The sequence below is a fragment of the Staurois parvus genome, unplaced genomic scaffold (assembly GCF_062004578.1).
Source record: "Staurois parvus isolate SC_StPar_1 unplaced genomic scaffold, SC_StPar_1.0 ptg000108l, whole genome shotgun sequence".
Taxonomy (NCBI): Eukaryota; Metazoa; Chordata; class Amphibia; order Anura; family Ranidae; genus Staurois; species Staurois parvus.
The window spans coordinates 989,054-1,005,063 of NW_028317904.1; the positions used below are offsets into that span (position 1 = coordinate 989,054).

A 16,010-nucleotide genomic window follows, 5' to 3' on the forward strand; every position below is an offset into this window, starting at 1 on the left:
CGCGCAATTGTCAGTGCCGTAATGCAAAAAATGGCCTGTCAGAAAGGGGGGGCTAAATCCTCTGGAGGGCAAGTGGTTAACACTACACTTTTAGGTATTTTGCTACCTGTTTACTTTTGATGATTTTTGGTTGCTAACAATATCCTTGGTACTTCAGAGAAGATATCCCATTATGATTCTTTAAACACTAAATGCTGTCTGACTTCTTGCCTCCCGAGGTCTTTTGGTCTGGTAAGTGCATACTGTTCGCAGGTAGTGGAGAAACACAGTGGTGTTTTTAGCAACAACACATTCAGACTTGACTGGAACACTTTCCTTTTACTGCATTGATTTGTTGGGACTTTCTTCTCTGGAAATTTTGTTAAATACTGCACCATTAGTCTTTATTTTTTATATGCATGCCTTTGATGAGTTTCAGACTCTGATATTGCTTCAGAAAGGATATCTAACCATGATGTTTTAAACATTAGACTGGCCATAAATTATAAATTTTTTTTTTTGTTCAACTAGCGGGTTGAACCAAAAAAAAAAAAAAAAAAAAAAAAGTATGTTGTTTTCCCGTAAGATTCTGCCGTTAGAACACAATAATCAGTGTTGCTGGCTACAGCTGGCGTACTGATCATTTAGGAAAAATCTGACAGGGCGGTTGTGTCGAAGTTGATCGATAGTTCACCTCTGTACAACCAGGGTGCCCATACATGGATCGAAATTCAGTCATGCCCTGCTGAACCAGCTGACTTTCGATCCATGTATGGCCAGTTTTAGGTGCTGCCTGACGGCATTCTTTTTAAAGTCTTTTGATCTTGTCAATGTATATTGATCACAGGGGGATGGAGAAGCACAATAGTGGTTTTCAGCAACAACACATTCAGCTTTCACTGCAGCGCCTTCATGTCACTGCACCATTCTGACGGAATTCTTTTCTTCTTTGAAAGTTTGGAAAGGTTTCAGAGGACTTTGTTCTTCACACCTTTACTTGGACCACCCAGTATAACAAAGGGGAATCCGTCTTTCTAAAAGAAGAGTTGCTTGATAGACTCTTACAGTCTGAACACATACAAACAATAGATGGAAATTTTATTTTTATGAACTTGAGACAGACATGAAAGAACGATATCCTGGTTGAGGAAAAAGGCAGAAACTACCTTAGTCAAGAAAGAAGTCATGGGCCTCATCACCACCTTAGCTCTATGTAAAAGAATAAATGGCTCCCTGCAGGGTAAAGCAACCAGTACAAACACTAGCCTTGCAGCGGTGACCGATATAAGGAACAACACCTTCTGGGTGAGAGTAGAAATAGTAATAATGTCTCTAATGGGTTAAATCTGAATTTTCTAAAGCGTAGAGAGAACCATAATAAATATCGCAGGGAGTCAAAAGGAACACTACATAAGAGACCTCTTGTAAAAATTCTTAATTAAGAGGCCACTGGTCTCAAACAGAGAGAGATAGCAGAAACCTGGCCCTTAAGAGTGCTGACACCCAAACTCTGGTTTATACTCAACTGAGGGAAAGAGGATTCATCCCATGGAGAAACACCTAGGGTGGAAGCCCCAAGACTTATACCAAGTGAAGTATGTCTTTCACGTTCAGTGATGGATCTTGTGGGAAGTAGCCTTCCCAACTTTTAGCATTGTAGGAATCACCGATTCAGAGATGCCCCTGTCTCTCAGAATCTGGGCTTCAATAATGGTAATGTTAAAGCCAGTAGCAGTGCAGCAGAAAGGTAAATCAGTTCTTGAGACAAACAGATCCTGACAATCTGGTGAAGCCCATGAAGTACCCACCAGGAATCTTACCAAATAAGTTTCTCAAATCTGTCTAGGCCAGTCCAGAGCAGTAGGATCATAAAAATTCCCTTAATTTTGATCATGTGAAGCAGACGAAGTCATTTCAGAGGAGGAAAAAGTATAGGATCAGGATGTACTTATCCCACAGAGCCACCAGAGCATCCACTGCTTCAGTAAGAAAAGCCCTGTACACGAAGACAAACTTGTCTTGAGGTTCAACAAAAAACTGGACAAGGAGGTACACATCCTGGGCCCCCCCACATGAAAACAGGTCCTAGAACTCCTCTGGGTATAGAGACCACTCTCTCAGGTCCAGGAGCTGCCAGCATTGGAAATCTGCCTGCCAAATGTCCATGCCAGAGATGAACACTGTGGACAAGGCCAAGGACAGGATCCACCTTCATTCTAGTTTTTTCCTGTTGGTTTATGAATGCCATAGCCGTGGCCTGAACTGAAACTGGATCAGAGCACCTTCCAGAAGCATTAGTCCAATGCTGCAAAACCAAATCACCCAAAGCTCCAGAATGGTAATTGGGAGACAAAACTCTTCCGAAGTCAATTTCTCTACACAGACAGGGTGCCTAGGACTCCTCCCAAGTTGGACAGGCTGCTAACCATCACAAGGATCCTCCAAAAAAGGCAGGAAGGAAACATTTCCCTGATTCTAGATCCAGATTTCTGAGCCACCAAGACAGTGACAAGGTCCTTCGTGACAAACAAGTGTTGCATTGTAGACATCTGGAGTGAAAACTGGATAAATGGAATGGTTTTGAAGGAGGCTACCATTATGCCCAAGACTCTCTAGCAAAAGAGTTGGATAACTCCTGAATTGGAAAGCTTGATTCTTAAGAGTCTGACGTTTCTTCTGTTGATGAAAAACTCTGGCCTGAGGAGTGTCCAGGACTAGAACCCAACACTAGAAAACAATGAGTCAGTTTCAGGACTGAGTTCTAAGGGTTCAAGATCTAACAGAACCACTGTAATGTCTGCACAGTCTAAGCCACGTTGTTCAACAGAGAGTTCAAACTGACCATTACCATAACAGGAAGTCATAGAAGTATCCCAAAATGGGGATACCACAAGAACACAGCGGGGCTAATACATGGGCCAGCACCTTGGTGAACACCCAAGGTGCAGATAACAGACTGTAGGGCAGAGCCACAAACTGATAGTGAGGGGTCCCACAAAAAAACAGGAAATGTTAATGCATTGGAAAGAGGGGGGCATGCAGGCACACATCCTTGATGTCCACAGAAGCTAAAAAGTCTCCCTGGTGAAGGGGGGTGATGACAGATTTTGTGGGTTCTATGTAGAATTTGTGGGCTTGAATGAACACTTTCAGAGCTTTGAGATTGAAGATGGGGCAGATGACACTTTTTGGAGATGGGAACAGTGAACAAGTTAACGTAATACCCCTGGAACTATTCTATCACAGGAGCTGGGGCAATGATGGATTGGTTCACAAGATCAAGGAGGTATCAAAGGAGATCTGCTAATCTGTAAGGTGACAAAAGAAGATTGGAGGTAAAAAATGGAGACGAGAGCAATGAAAAAAACTCCGGAGCCATTGGATACGACCTCTGGGACCCAAACGCTGGAGATGCAAGTTGTCCAAGTGTCTGCAAACATTAACAACCCCTTCCAATCCCCCCCACTCTGAAAAGTAGGAGGCATAACTTCATGCAGAAGGTTTTTCTGAGGATTTGGCAGACTGTGTGCCAGACCTTGCAGGTGGACTAGAAGCCAAGCTTGGAGGGTCTTGATGAGGAAGTTGGGAGAAAAGAAATTCCTTTTCATATCACCAGTTTGAGAGGTAGAAAACAATGCAGTTTGTTTCTTCGTATTGTTCTGCTGGGTAAGGAGTGTTCTCTTGCTACCAGTAGCATCCTTAATAATAGTATCAAATCAGTCTGAAGAGACCTCCTCTCTGTCAGATCATGCGGATCAAACCCTTGTTATACATGGGCTCCACAGTCAAGCATTTCAACCAAAATGCCTATGCATGACAGTGCTCGACATGAGACCCAAGTGGAAGAGAAGACAGGCGCTTTCAGCAAACTATCACAACTGAAACTGAAGGTTACAGCCTTTGCTTCATGCATTCAATAAAAAAGGGATTGACTGCAGCAGCGCTGATTGTTAAAATCTTTTTTGGAGATTAGGATCTTTCAGATAAAGTCTGACAAAAGTCACAGCCAGGATAAGGGGAATAAGATCTGCCAGTGAGGAAATAGTTCTGGAAAGGTCTTCTATCTGCTTATCAGTTGGGATTTTTAAAGACAGACACATCCTCTACTGGAATAGTAAGCTCAATGTTAAGACGGGATACTGCTGGATCCACAGTGAGAACGGACCGCTTGGCACAAACTCCTCCCCCAATAAGATACACGGTCAAAGCTGTGGGTAACAACCAGCTTATCAGGGTGTTTCCAATCTATGCACAAAAAGAGTTGGAAAAGCATGTGGGAAATGGAAAGTCTTTATGGCCTTAGCAGCTTTAAAGGAACCCAAGACTGGAAACAGCACTCATAGAAGCAATAGGCTGATCCTCTAATAATAGTAGATTGTAACTATTATAAGGCAGGCTTGTAGCAACTTAGATTTAGAAGGCATCCTATGGCTGAAGCTGCTGTTAATTCAGACATAGAATCTGCGGGCCAGACGTGGAGAGAGCTTCCAGACTCTGCAGTCAGAGTCAGCAAATAACTGGGTGATTTGGGTGATAAAGTCTTGCAAGACTGCAGTAAAACTCTGTGATCCAATATTGTGCTTAACCCACGCTTGGCAAATTAACGAAGTTAAATAAAGGTGAGAAAGTAGAAAATCCTGACCGCAACATTCCCCAATTTTCACACAAATATCAAAATATTTATGAGTGAAGAATGTAGTAAAAAACTCACAAAGGACAGAGGATCCACTGAAACAAACACAGACCAGTAATGATGGGATAGACACTAGGACCTTCCTCAAAGATGTATGGTGAAAAGGACTGACATCACTGCTCAATCCCTCACTGTTAATGTTGAACTCCAGGAATTCAGCTAGTTTGTAAAAAGTGCAGGCGTACTATGAGTTAAAGTCCAACGAGGTGCATGTCACCTCATAGGACTTATGCTTTTAATTTACATCTGACATGTTTATTGTGCTCCATAAATATAGCTTCTGGAGCTATGCTGGATGGTCAGGTCTCCAACATTACAGTCTATTCAGCTACTATGCCCACCCCCCCAATCAATCAATCACAGAAACCTTTGTATTATGTGAACTCATTCACAAGATACAAAAGCTTCTGTGAATGGGCAGCAGAGGGGAGGAGCAGAAATAGCTGCTACTATCCTCTCATAGCCTCCACATGTATCCTCCAGGAGTGCAAAACAATTATCAGATGTAAGCAATAAAGAGAAGTCCAGAGGGTGGCATGCACTTCATTGGACTTAACTCACAGTATGCCTGCACATTTTAAAAAGTTTCTGAATACCTGGAGACCTCCGTTAACCCCTTTTGCAGTAGAAAATGATGAGAACAGAATATTTAAAGGCACCCAGTAACCTACGTAAACTAGGTTGCTACTGGTTCATCATTCTGACTGCCCTACTTACTATATGGGTCTTTGGAAACAGGGCAAGAGCGGAGACAGTTTTCCCAACATCCAGTCCAGCAGGATCCAGGTGCTGTACCCAAAAAGTTAGGCTGAGGAGCTGCAATCAGAGAAACAAGCTCTAGCAGCAATGTAGAGAATATTACTTATAGGAGGAAAATAATCAAAAAGTGCTAGCAAAAAATAGGTTAGAGCTAGAAAAAAAAAAAAAAAAAGATTCTATCCTCCTAGGACCCTAGCAAAAAACTGAGACATGCTGGTATGGGAGGCATTATCCTGGGCTGGCCTACATTTTTATTTGCCAGTATCCAATCCTCCTATAGGCAGCAGTGTAACCTGAAAGTTAAAGACTTCCTCTGTCCCTCAATGGACGAGAAAGAAACCTTTTATTTTATATTTGAATGTCAACGGTACTTTTCACCAACTGCTGGTGCTTTAAGCAAATTGTAGCTCTCTCTGCCAAGAAAACACTGGACTTGCAGGAGGTAGCAACTCTCTATCTTACTTCATGGAGGAGTCTCAAATAATGAGGGAATTTCAATATGCTCAAACAAAAACTCCCTCAAACTAGATATCAGCTTGCTGGAGGGAAACACTGTATTATTAATGTAGAAAAAGGTTAGTACAATCACATTACTTACAGGTTTTCTCCAGGGTTGACATACACTTGGCAAGGCAGGGAGCGTGTCAGCTTGGCATTAGTGTCTACAGAGGCTGGCTTAGGTTTCTAAATGAGAACAGAAATAGAAAAAGTAAAACAAGGAGCTTTACAAAATAGGAATTTTGACTTGCCTGTCAATTCCATATCTCGTAGTACAGTAAAGGACACAGGCTGGCTATTCAAAGTCCCTGGGTTACAGGCTGGTACCTCCAGGTGATTAGGCACTTGCAAAGCTTTGCAGGATATGCCTACCCTGGGTTATGCCCTATAACCCTACCCCACACCATGAGCCCTCAGTTTTTTATCAAGCAATGGTTATTAACAGAGGAACGAAAGAAAGGGTGTCCTGTGCCATGTACTGTACTCTAAGATATGGAATTTAAGGTAAGTCAAAATTCTTCTCATCCTAATCCTACAGTATAGGACATAGGCTGAAAATTCACAGACCCTGGAATGTGCCTAAGCAATGAATGAGAAGGGTGGACAACAACAAGGTAACCAGAACTCAGCAAAAAAGGCCCATCAATGACAAGTGTCAACCGACCCAATTAAAATGCTGTTGCAAGAACCTTGCAGCTGAAAACTGCATCCAGAGAAGCTTGGACATCCACCTGGTAGAAATTGGAGATGGTGTAAACTGAAGACCAGCACACAATTGCAGTGTGGTAGTGCGCTGTTACAGGGTTAAATCAGGCAGTGAGGAGGCAATATAATGCCTCCTTACTGCCTTTCAAACGCCTACTGAAAAGTAATCCAACTGTGTATCACTCTTTGGGGGAGCTGCAAGTATGAAATGTAAGTGCAGCCTGCCTAGGAACACCTACTCTACCTATCAAATCATTTGCATATTTGTTCAACCCCTCCCATTGCTTGCATCAAGGGTGAGGGCTCTTCAGAGGAGTACTGCAGCCGGGTGCTGCGATGTTTTTAGGAATATAGTATTGCATAGAAAAGCGCCTATGTTCACAACAGGCAAAGAAGGATTTCCAGGTACGATAGTACATTTTTCTGGAAGTGGCTTTTGAGTAATGTGGGAATGAAAACGTCAGAGACACCTCTGTCCCTTAAGACTAGGGCTTTGACAGCCATGTTCATAAAGCCAGTGACTAAGATGCAAGATGGAAAAAGGGACCCAAAAGATCTGGCCTGTTTGGAAGAGACCAGGAATTGTCTCCTAGATGTTTGAGTAGGTCTATAGGTCCGGGTTCTTCTGGGCTAGTTTAGTGCAATGAGAATCACCGGTCTCCTCTCTTACTTCATTTTGCAGAGCAGTCAAGGCAGAATTTCCACTGCAGGCATACATGAACAAAAATGGGATCCAGAGAATTACCGGAGCAATCAATGCCAGTGACAGTGGATATTTGGTCCGGGCTACAAACAGGGGTAATTTGTTGTGGAACCTAGAGACCAGAATGCTCACATCTGGAGTTCCCTATTTCTGATATAGAAAATTTAATATGTGAGGATTAAGGGCCCATTTGCCTTTAATCCAAGGTTTTGGCAGATGAGGCAATCTGCCTTCAAATTGTCCACTCATTGGGTATGAACAGCAGAGAGGATTGGAGAGTGCTACTCCGCCCATGAGATGATCAAAAACTTACTTCCATTAAGACTGCCTGATTCCTGGTACCCCCTTGGTGGTTGATACAAGCTACAGCGGTGGCACTGAGCGATTGTACCCTGATTAGGTAACCTTAAAGAAAGGGGATCCGGAAATTCAAGCTAGTCATAGGTGGGTCTGTTTTTTCTATTTTGTCAACCAGTGGGCTGAACAAAAAAAAAAAAAAAAACTGCTCCGATTCCCCCATCCACATATTTCCACATAGCTACCACCAAGTTATTGTGTTCTGACAGTGGGGAAGGTAGTCAAGCAGAATTTATCCGATAGGCTGTTTGCACAGAAGTTGATTGGTAGATTGCCTTCTGTACAACCAGGGTGCCCATACATGGATTAAAATTCTTCCAGTCCTTGCTGAGCCAGTCAAATTTCAATCCATGTATGGCCAGCTTTAGAGCTAGTTTTATCACACTGATCTCCAGGATGTTGATGGGGAGCTTGGCTTCTTTGGGTGATCATGATCCCTGAACTCCTCCTAGCCTGACAGGTTGGATTCTTTTGTTATCACCCTTCATGGGTGATAACATTCCCATGGTCAAGGCTGGATTGGAAAATCACCAGACTAGGAAGTTCCTTGCTTGGCTGAAGGGAAACAGAGGGTGAGAGATGGCGTGTGCTTGTTCGCCGCCACAAGATTTCACATTAGAGAGGCCTTGAACAGAATTGGGCAAAGAAGATGTCCTCGAATGAAGATACCATGAGGGCCCAGACTCTCAAAGAATCTCACAGAGGTAAGTCTTTTGATCTTAAGATCTAAGCATGAGATTTTAGAGAGGATTTAGTTTTCTAGATGTATTCTAGGCAGAGGGAAGGTTTAAGAGCAGACTTTTGAAAGCTGATTACCCTCCCAAAGACCTGAAGCATGTGAATAATCCTTTTAATGTTTACAGACAGTTGAAGGGGAAGAGAGACCTTCAGTAAAAAGCCCCCTGTTATCTGAACACCCTGAGTTCTTAAAAAGGCCAGAGAAGGTGCATGTACCCTTGTAAATACTCTGAGTGCAGAGGATATGCAAAACGGCTGTGCGAGAAATTTAAAAAATTTTTCCCTGCTGCAAAGTGAAGGAAGTGCTTATGAGGCAGGTAACTGGAAATACTGTATGTAGATAAGCATCTTGGAGGTCTATTGATGCTAAGTATTCAATTTGACTCAGAGAGGCAATACACAACCTCACAGATTTAATGCGAAACTTAGGAATGTGAAGGTACTTGTTTAGAGATTTTAGGCCCAGGATAGGACAAATACCTGTGTTGGGTTTTGGTAACGTAAACAAATTTGAATAGAGTCCATTGAACCTGTCCTCCAGTAGGGTCAGAATGACCACTCCCTGAAAAAAAAAAAAAAAAAAAAAAGACGGCTCAGAGTGGTCTGCAGACCCGACTGTCCTTGAGAAGATTTTAGTTGGTTTAAGAGAAGAAAACGATGAGGAGGTAGAGTTTTGAACTCTATTTTGCACCCCTTTGAAACCACCAATTGAACCCAGAGGCTTGGGATGTGTGATATAGAGAAACACAAACTGTGGCAGATGTCCCCCCAACTCTTAAGAATGAGGGTGCCCCTTCATTGTTTAGAGGGTTTTGGCTTGGACTTAGTAGGTTTTGTGTTACAAGTCTTGAGCCAAAAGGGAGGATTGATTAAGTCTGAGGAGAGTGGTGGGACACACTTCTTTTTGAAACCCTTTTGCAAAGGGTCAGTCCTAGAAGACAAGATCCTGTTGGTGGTTTATTGCTCTAGTCAAATTAGCTGTGGTCTGGTAAACAGTAATAGCCAGCTGCAGCCGGGGACTATGAGTTTAAAGAAAGCCTTTAAAAGGTGTGCCAAATCTGATTAAGATGACAGGGTCTACTATTGGAGGAGACCACGTTTTAGTGAACTCTTTCCACTACATAGAGTTTGGCAATAATTCTTGGAGGGGTGAAAAACTTTTAGGGGTTAACCTTTTGCACACAGCAGAAGTGAGCATATGAGCATATCTACATTTGCAAACATATTGTGCAATAACATCAGGTATTTGAGAGGCTGGGGGTCAATATATCAGAGCCTCCTCTAACAATGTATCTGGGTTCTCTTCATTCCCGTAAATGTCTGTGTCCTCTAGGGGAGGCATTTCACTTTCCAATTCTGGCAAACAACAGGGGTGGAGAAGGAGTTTTGAGCTTTTGTGGTCTGGACAGTAATGGATGTTTTAAGGCCGATAGTTGTCCGAGGAAGTCTGACATAGTTGCAGAAAATCTGCCTTGGTCAGGTAGGATGCTTTTGGCATGCCTGGGACAGAGCTGAATTTGTATGCAAAGATTGGTGTTAAAATAAGATCCTGCTTCCATACTAGAGAAGAATCATCACTCTCAGAAGTTTAGGCGTTTTGCAGACCTTCGGTAGAGTGAATGTTTACTTGAGCTTTCACTGTGGTTCCCTTGTGCCTGGTTTTTACCACTGCTATCGCTGAGTGTACTGCCCTGTGGGCTACTCACACAGTGTACAGAAACAGGGTAAGCCTGTCTGTGGAGTATGAAGCAACCAGGATGTCAACCGTTTTGTAGTAAAGTCCTCGCGGTAAAAGGGTGGTAGGAAGTGGAGTATTTTAAAAAGGGATCTTGGCAGAAGTTGGTTGCAATAGTGCTCTTATTAGTTTGGTCGCTCTTTGAACTTTCTCCAATTTCTTAATAACCTTTTCTTTTTAACTGGTGCCCAAAACTTAAAAGTGCCCAATCAATTGAAGGTACTAGTCTATAACCCAGAGTCTATGAATATTCAGTCTGTGTCCTATTCTGTACGTTACGATGAGAAATTCACAAATGTTTTGCCAACATTTTAAAGAAGGCTTTTTTTTTTTCTAACAAGACTCACCTCTTGCCACTCCAGAACACCACTCCATGCAAGCATTTTGTTTGCAACAGATTGTTGTGTGGCAGGCAGCTGTGGAGCTCCAATCTGCGGTGCAGCAGGCTGTTGTGCTGGTACGCCACCGGGTCCTCCTGTACCAGGCTGAAAGAAGCACATAGAGATTTAAAGGTCAACTACAATTTTTATCATGATTCAAGTAAACCTGTCTTGTAATGAAAAGTAAATATTTAATTTTATATATATAAATTTTCATAAATTACTAGTTTAGACTGCACTACAACCAAAAATAGAATTCAGAGTCGGACTATAGAGAAATAAAATTAGCGGCAATTAGGTTACCACTCAGTTCAAGCATATATTCTGTCTTTAGGGTTCTTGTCAAATTTGGAAGGTACAATGCAGTCAATAAGTCATTGATCAAAGCTGCATATAAGCAGCTCAACTATACTGATTTCCTGGAAGACTCATGCAGGGTCATGTCATATCATCACTGACAAACATAGCGGTCTACAGTGTGATATGACATGACACCATAATAAGGAGTGGACTTCCTGGAATGATGCAGAGAACAAAATGCTATTTTTGTAACCCATCACCTGTAATCAAGTTAAGACAGTGTAATTTATTTAACAGAAAAAAACATGCATATATGGAAGGAGCACCCGACCAAAAGATAAGAGTCCAAATTCATTTATTGATATTGCGTTAAAAGACGACCAACACATTTCTTCTTAATTTGACTGCTGATGCAGACAACTGCTGGCCAGCAATCCTAATCCAGCAATCAGCTTTCCTGCACAGATTCAAACAGGGAAGCCTTTAGTTTGAGTCCACTCAAGGTTCTCATTTTTAGCTGAAGCCCTGATGAAGAGGGGAGTTCCTTTGACCCCTGAAACAAGTTGGCTGTCTTTTAACACAATATCAATAAATTAATTTGGACTTATCTTTTTGTCTGGTGCTCCTTTCATTTTCAGGGGTGTGGACATTTTTGAAAAAGCTACTTTTCCAAAGACTAAATCGGGGTCCCAATCTACTTGTCCCTCAAGACAATCTACTTGTCCTGATAAAATGTTTTATTTTTTTTTTTCTTTTAACCAAAACCGTATTTAAATTTGGAGGTGCTTTAACCCCTTCCCGCTGGCGCCTCCCAGCCCTTTAAGAGTTTCAGACGCCGGGAGGCAGGGTGGGTGGGGCGTGGTTTAGGGATCCACGGCGTCGTCACGGCGGTCACATGATCGGGAAAGGTCCCGATCGAAAGAGCAGACCGGGACCTTTCCGTGAGTACCGGACATGTGTGCTGGGAGCATGCTCTCAGCACATATGTTTTCTTGCATGAACGTAAATGTGCGGCCGCCTGGCGTCCAGGCCTAGACGTCTGGAGGCCGCACATTTGTGTGCTGCCAACGTAAAAGGGGTTAAGTAATGTCTGGGGCTTTTAAAAACAAAAAAGGGGCTTTATGTCGACAAACATTTAATATTTTTAACATTGCGCTGTTGATCTCCTCCTCCCCTCCCTGCCTGTCTCAAGCTCTGCAACCGGGGACTAGCAGGGAGGAGACAGACCTTGCAGTGTAATGAGCACTGCCTGGGTGCTTGTCAGGAAAGGGGAGTGTCGGGCTAATACGTTATCCCTTTTGCTGCCAGAGCTGTTTTTTGCTTTTTTTGCACACGTTTAAAAAATCATTTAAGGCCTGAAGATTACACAAAATTCCCAAACATTATATATTTTCTGAAATCAGAGACCCTAGAGAATAAAATAGCAGTAGTTCCAAATTTTTTATGTTGCACAATATTATCACAAAGGTCTAGGAAATGAGAAATTTCAGAAAAAAAACACACTTGAGTTGAACAAGTTGATTTTAGGGCGCAAAAAGCAATACATTTTCCAATTTTTTTGTAAAATATAAAAAGACAAGTTTGCAGCAAGTAAATAGAGACATCTGACATGTCAAACCCTAAATTTGTGTGCGCTAATGAAATGGCAACAAACTTTAGTACCCTATATTTTCTATAGGTGACGCTTTTAAAGCCCCTTATAGGCCATCAGTTTAGTGTTACGGATGAGATCTGGTGCTAGAATTATTGCTCTCATTTTGGTGTGCAAGGTGATGTGTATCGCAATCGTCGTTTTCATGTGTAGGCAGCCCAGCGCAAGCTTTTAAGTTTATGCGTGCGTGCATGCGTACATATGTGGGGGCCTCGAAAAATTTTGGGGTGGGTTATATGATTGAGTGTAACTTTAATTTTTAAAAAAAAAAGATTTTATTTAACTTTTTTTTTTCATCAAAAAGTCCCCTATGTGAAGATTTTTGCTGACAGGTTCTCTTTGAGACATCCAGGGTCTAAAAGACTCTGCATGTCTCCCCTGTACTAAATTGGATGTAATGCACTGTTCATCGCACTGCATTACATTCTTTCCTGGCCTCAATGGCAGGGAATCTGTCAATGGAGACCTGGAAGTGACGTCACATCACTTCGGGGTTAGATGTGTCCGCTCTCCTCCCTCTCCTACCAGCATCCACTGAACTAGTCCCATTCCCACAGACGGGCAAGCAGAGCCCCGAAGACATGGCGGGGGGGGTGGCTGGCACCATAGTTGGCTGTCGCCCAAATGCTTCCACCTGACGGATGAGCCCTGCTGCTAGCCTAACCATACTGGTGTCCTGGGTTCAAATCGCACAATGTACACTATGTCTACAGGTAGTAAGTACATTCTGCCAAGGTTTATGTAAATTTCCCCTGGGTATGCCAGCTGATGTCCTTTACACCCAACTGGGCCCTACTGTGTTTGTGTGTGTCTTCCAGGAACTTTGACAATAGGAGAGACAGAAATCCACAATTTACCATAAGCTTTTTCAAACATTAGATCTAGCCAGCTGAGAAAACGGAAAGGAAATTAGTTGAGTTCAGATTACAAAATCTGCCAAACTCATGGCTCATAATAAAGCTTCCAATCTATTATAGAAGTCTAGTTGTTTTCTCAGACATAATATACTGAGGGCTTGAAAATGTTGCACACATGGAAAGTGTAAACCTTACCCAAGAAATCACTCATTTATACCTACCGTATTTTCCGGCGTATAAGACGACTGGGCGTATAAGACGACCCCCTACTTTTCCTGTTTAAAATGTAGTGTTTGGGCTATACTCGCCGTATAAGACTACCCCTCTTCCAGTGCACACCAGTGGGAAGAATCGTGCCCCATCATTTGTGTCAGTGGGAGGAATCGTGCCCCATTGGTGTCAGTGGGAGGAATAGTGCCCCATCATTGATGTCAGTGGGAGGAATACTGCCCCATCATTGGTGTCAGTGGGAGGAATAGTGCCCCATCATTGGTATTAGTGGGAGGAATAGTGCCCCATCATTAGTATCAGTGGCAGGAATAGTGCCCCATCATTAGTATCATTGGGGGGAATAGCACCCCATCATTGGTGTCAGTGGAATAGTGCCCCATCTTTGGTGTCAGTGGGAGGAATAGTATCCCATCATTGGTGTCAGTGGGAGGAATAGTATCCCATCATTGGTGTCAGTGGGGGGTGGAATAGTGCCCCATCATTGGTGTCAGGGGGGGGGGGGTGGAATAGTGCCCCATCATTGGTGTCAGTGGGGGGGGGGGGGGGAGGAATAGTGCCCAATCGTTGGTGTCAGTGGGGGGGGGGGGGGAGGAATAGTGCCCCATCGTTGGTGTCAGTGGGGGGGGGGAAAAGTGCCCCATCGTTGGTGTCAGTGGGAGTTATAATGCCCCATCATTGGTATCAGTGACACCAACGATGGGGCACTATTCCTCCCACTGACACTTGCTGACCCCTGTTCCAGTACGGTGCTGCTGCAGCCAGCATATGTGGTTGCAGCAGCACACTTACCTGCATCTCCACTCGATTTTCGCGGGGCCGCTCAGCTCCGCCTCCTCGCCGGTGATTGGCTGCCTGTGTGCCTATCCTGAGCTACAGTTCTGGCGGCCAATCACCGGTGAGAAGGCGGAGCCGAGCAGCCGCGCGAACATCCAGTGGACGAACCGAAGGAAGGAGCAGCCGCGCTTCCTGGACCGGATCGTCGTGGGACCGGAGCCAGGTAAGAGACAGCAGCCCCTGCCCACCCCTGTACTTAGTGTTCCTTCTGTTGGAAGGGGGGGGGGGGGCGGCGGCACCGCGCCGCCCCCCTAAAAAGTGTCAGCATGCCGTTACCGGCGTATAAGACGACCCCCGACTTTTGAGAAGATTTTCAAGGGGTAAAAAGTCGTCTTATACGCCGGAAAATACAGTATATCATTTCAAAATATTTAGGCTCTGAAGAGTTAGACTCTTTAAAAAAATTCAACAGGAAACTTGTCACAAGGACTCCCCTGAACGTAGAATAAATATTTCCCAAACGATAACATGCGTCCTAAAGAAAACACAATTAAAATACAGGTAGCATAAGCAATGTTTGCAATACCATCTGTGGTGGGACTGGCTGCTGCTGAGCTGGCTGTTGCGACAACGGCCCTTGTGCTGGTCCAGGCCCTGTAGTTACTGTAGAGACTAGACTGGGTTGAGAAGATGGCGTTATTAAAGATGCGGTAGAGACAACCATCTTGGAAGCTTGTCCTTGGGCCATAGCCGAAGCAGGTGGCTGGTTAAATGGTGGTCCAACAGCTGGAGTAGGCTGCATACCACCTAGGCCAGGAACTAGAAGATCAAGATAAAGAAAATACTGCCACATAAATGCAAAACAAAAATACTGTGGCTAAAATCATAAATGTAGATATGAAAAGAATCTGTTCCATTAACATGTTAAATTTACAATGTAAAGTCATCAGTTATAAAATGCAAAGTCTATAGGGAAAGAGTCAATTAATTTAACTGGCTGGTTAGAAATGTCTCCTTGACGTCACTAAGCTACCAACACTATTTTTTAAAGCAGTGAATGTGACTTTCAGCAAACTTTATGAAAAGTTAATCTTCTGGTGCATGTGTCTTAAATCACAGTGACTTTCACCCACAGCAAATGTTCTGATGAATGTCACCTTCACTGGTTTATAAAATGTGCTTCTGTTACCAAAACAAAGCTTGATGCAAACCTACAGGATGCTTGCAAAATGTAAGGAGACCTTACATCTAATAAAACATAGCAGTTGAGATATCCTATCTCCTACCCTATCATATCCGCTTAAAATCCTATTCTCTGATGTCCACTAAGAGACACGGTATCTTAGAGTTATATGCATGTAGGTATATTACAACCTGCAGCAGGACCGTACACTAAGTGAAAATAAAACAAGGGGCCAATTTTCTCTGATTGCTATACCCCAGTACCTGTATAGCTTATTCGTAGCAAGCAGTAACAAAACAGAAATAACAGTGGAAGGTGAAAGTGTTCCAAAAATTAAAAAATGAAACAAGCAAATGAAAAAAAAAAACAAAAAAAAAAAAAAAACACAGTGAAGAAGGAACTGTGTTACTCAAAAACATTTCCAAAATGGGATTTAGAGTGAGTATAAAAATCCAAGTTTCTCCTTC

At 43.1% G+C, this 16,010-nt stretch overlaps 1 protein-coding gene across 2 annotated transcripts in view; it reads right to left on the reverse strand.

Annotated features, from left to right (window-relative positions):
- The window catches only part of MED25 (mediator complex subunit 25), a 113,915-nt gene that overhangs the window by 40,600 nt on the left and 57,305 nt on the right, over positions 1-16,010 (reverse strand). For both annotated transcript variants that reach the window (XM_089671590.1, XM_089671591.1), the window contains 3 exons: positions 14,947-15,179; positions 10,515-10,652; positions 6,030-6,115 (listed from right to left, as the gene is read on the reverse strand). In XM_089671590.1, the coding sequence (XP_089527716.1) occupies positions 6,030-6,115; positions 10,515-10,652; positions 14,947-15,179 (457 nt within the window). The remainder of the gene's footprint in view (positions 1-6,029; positions 6,116-10,514; positions 10,653-14,946; positions 15,180-16,010) is intronic.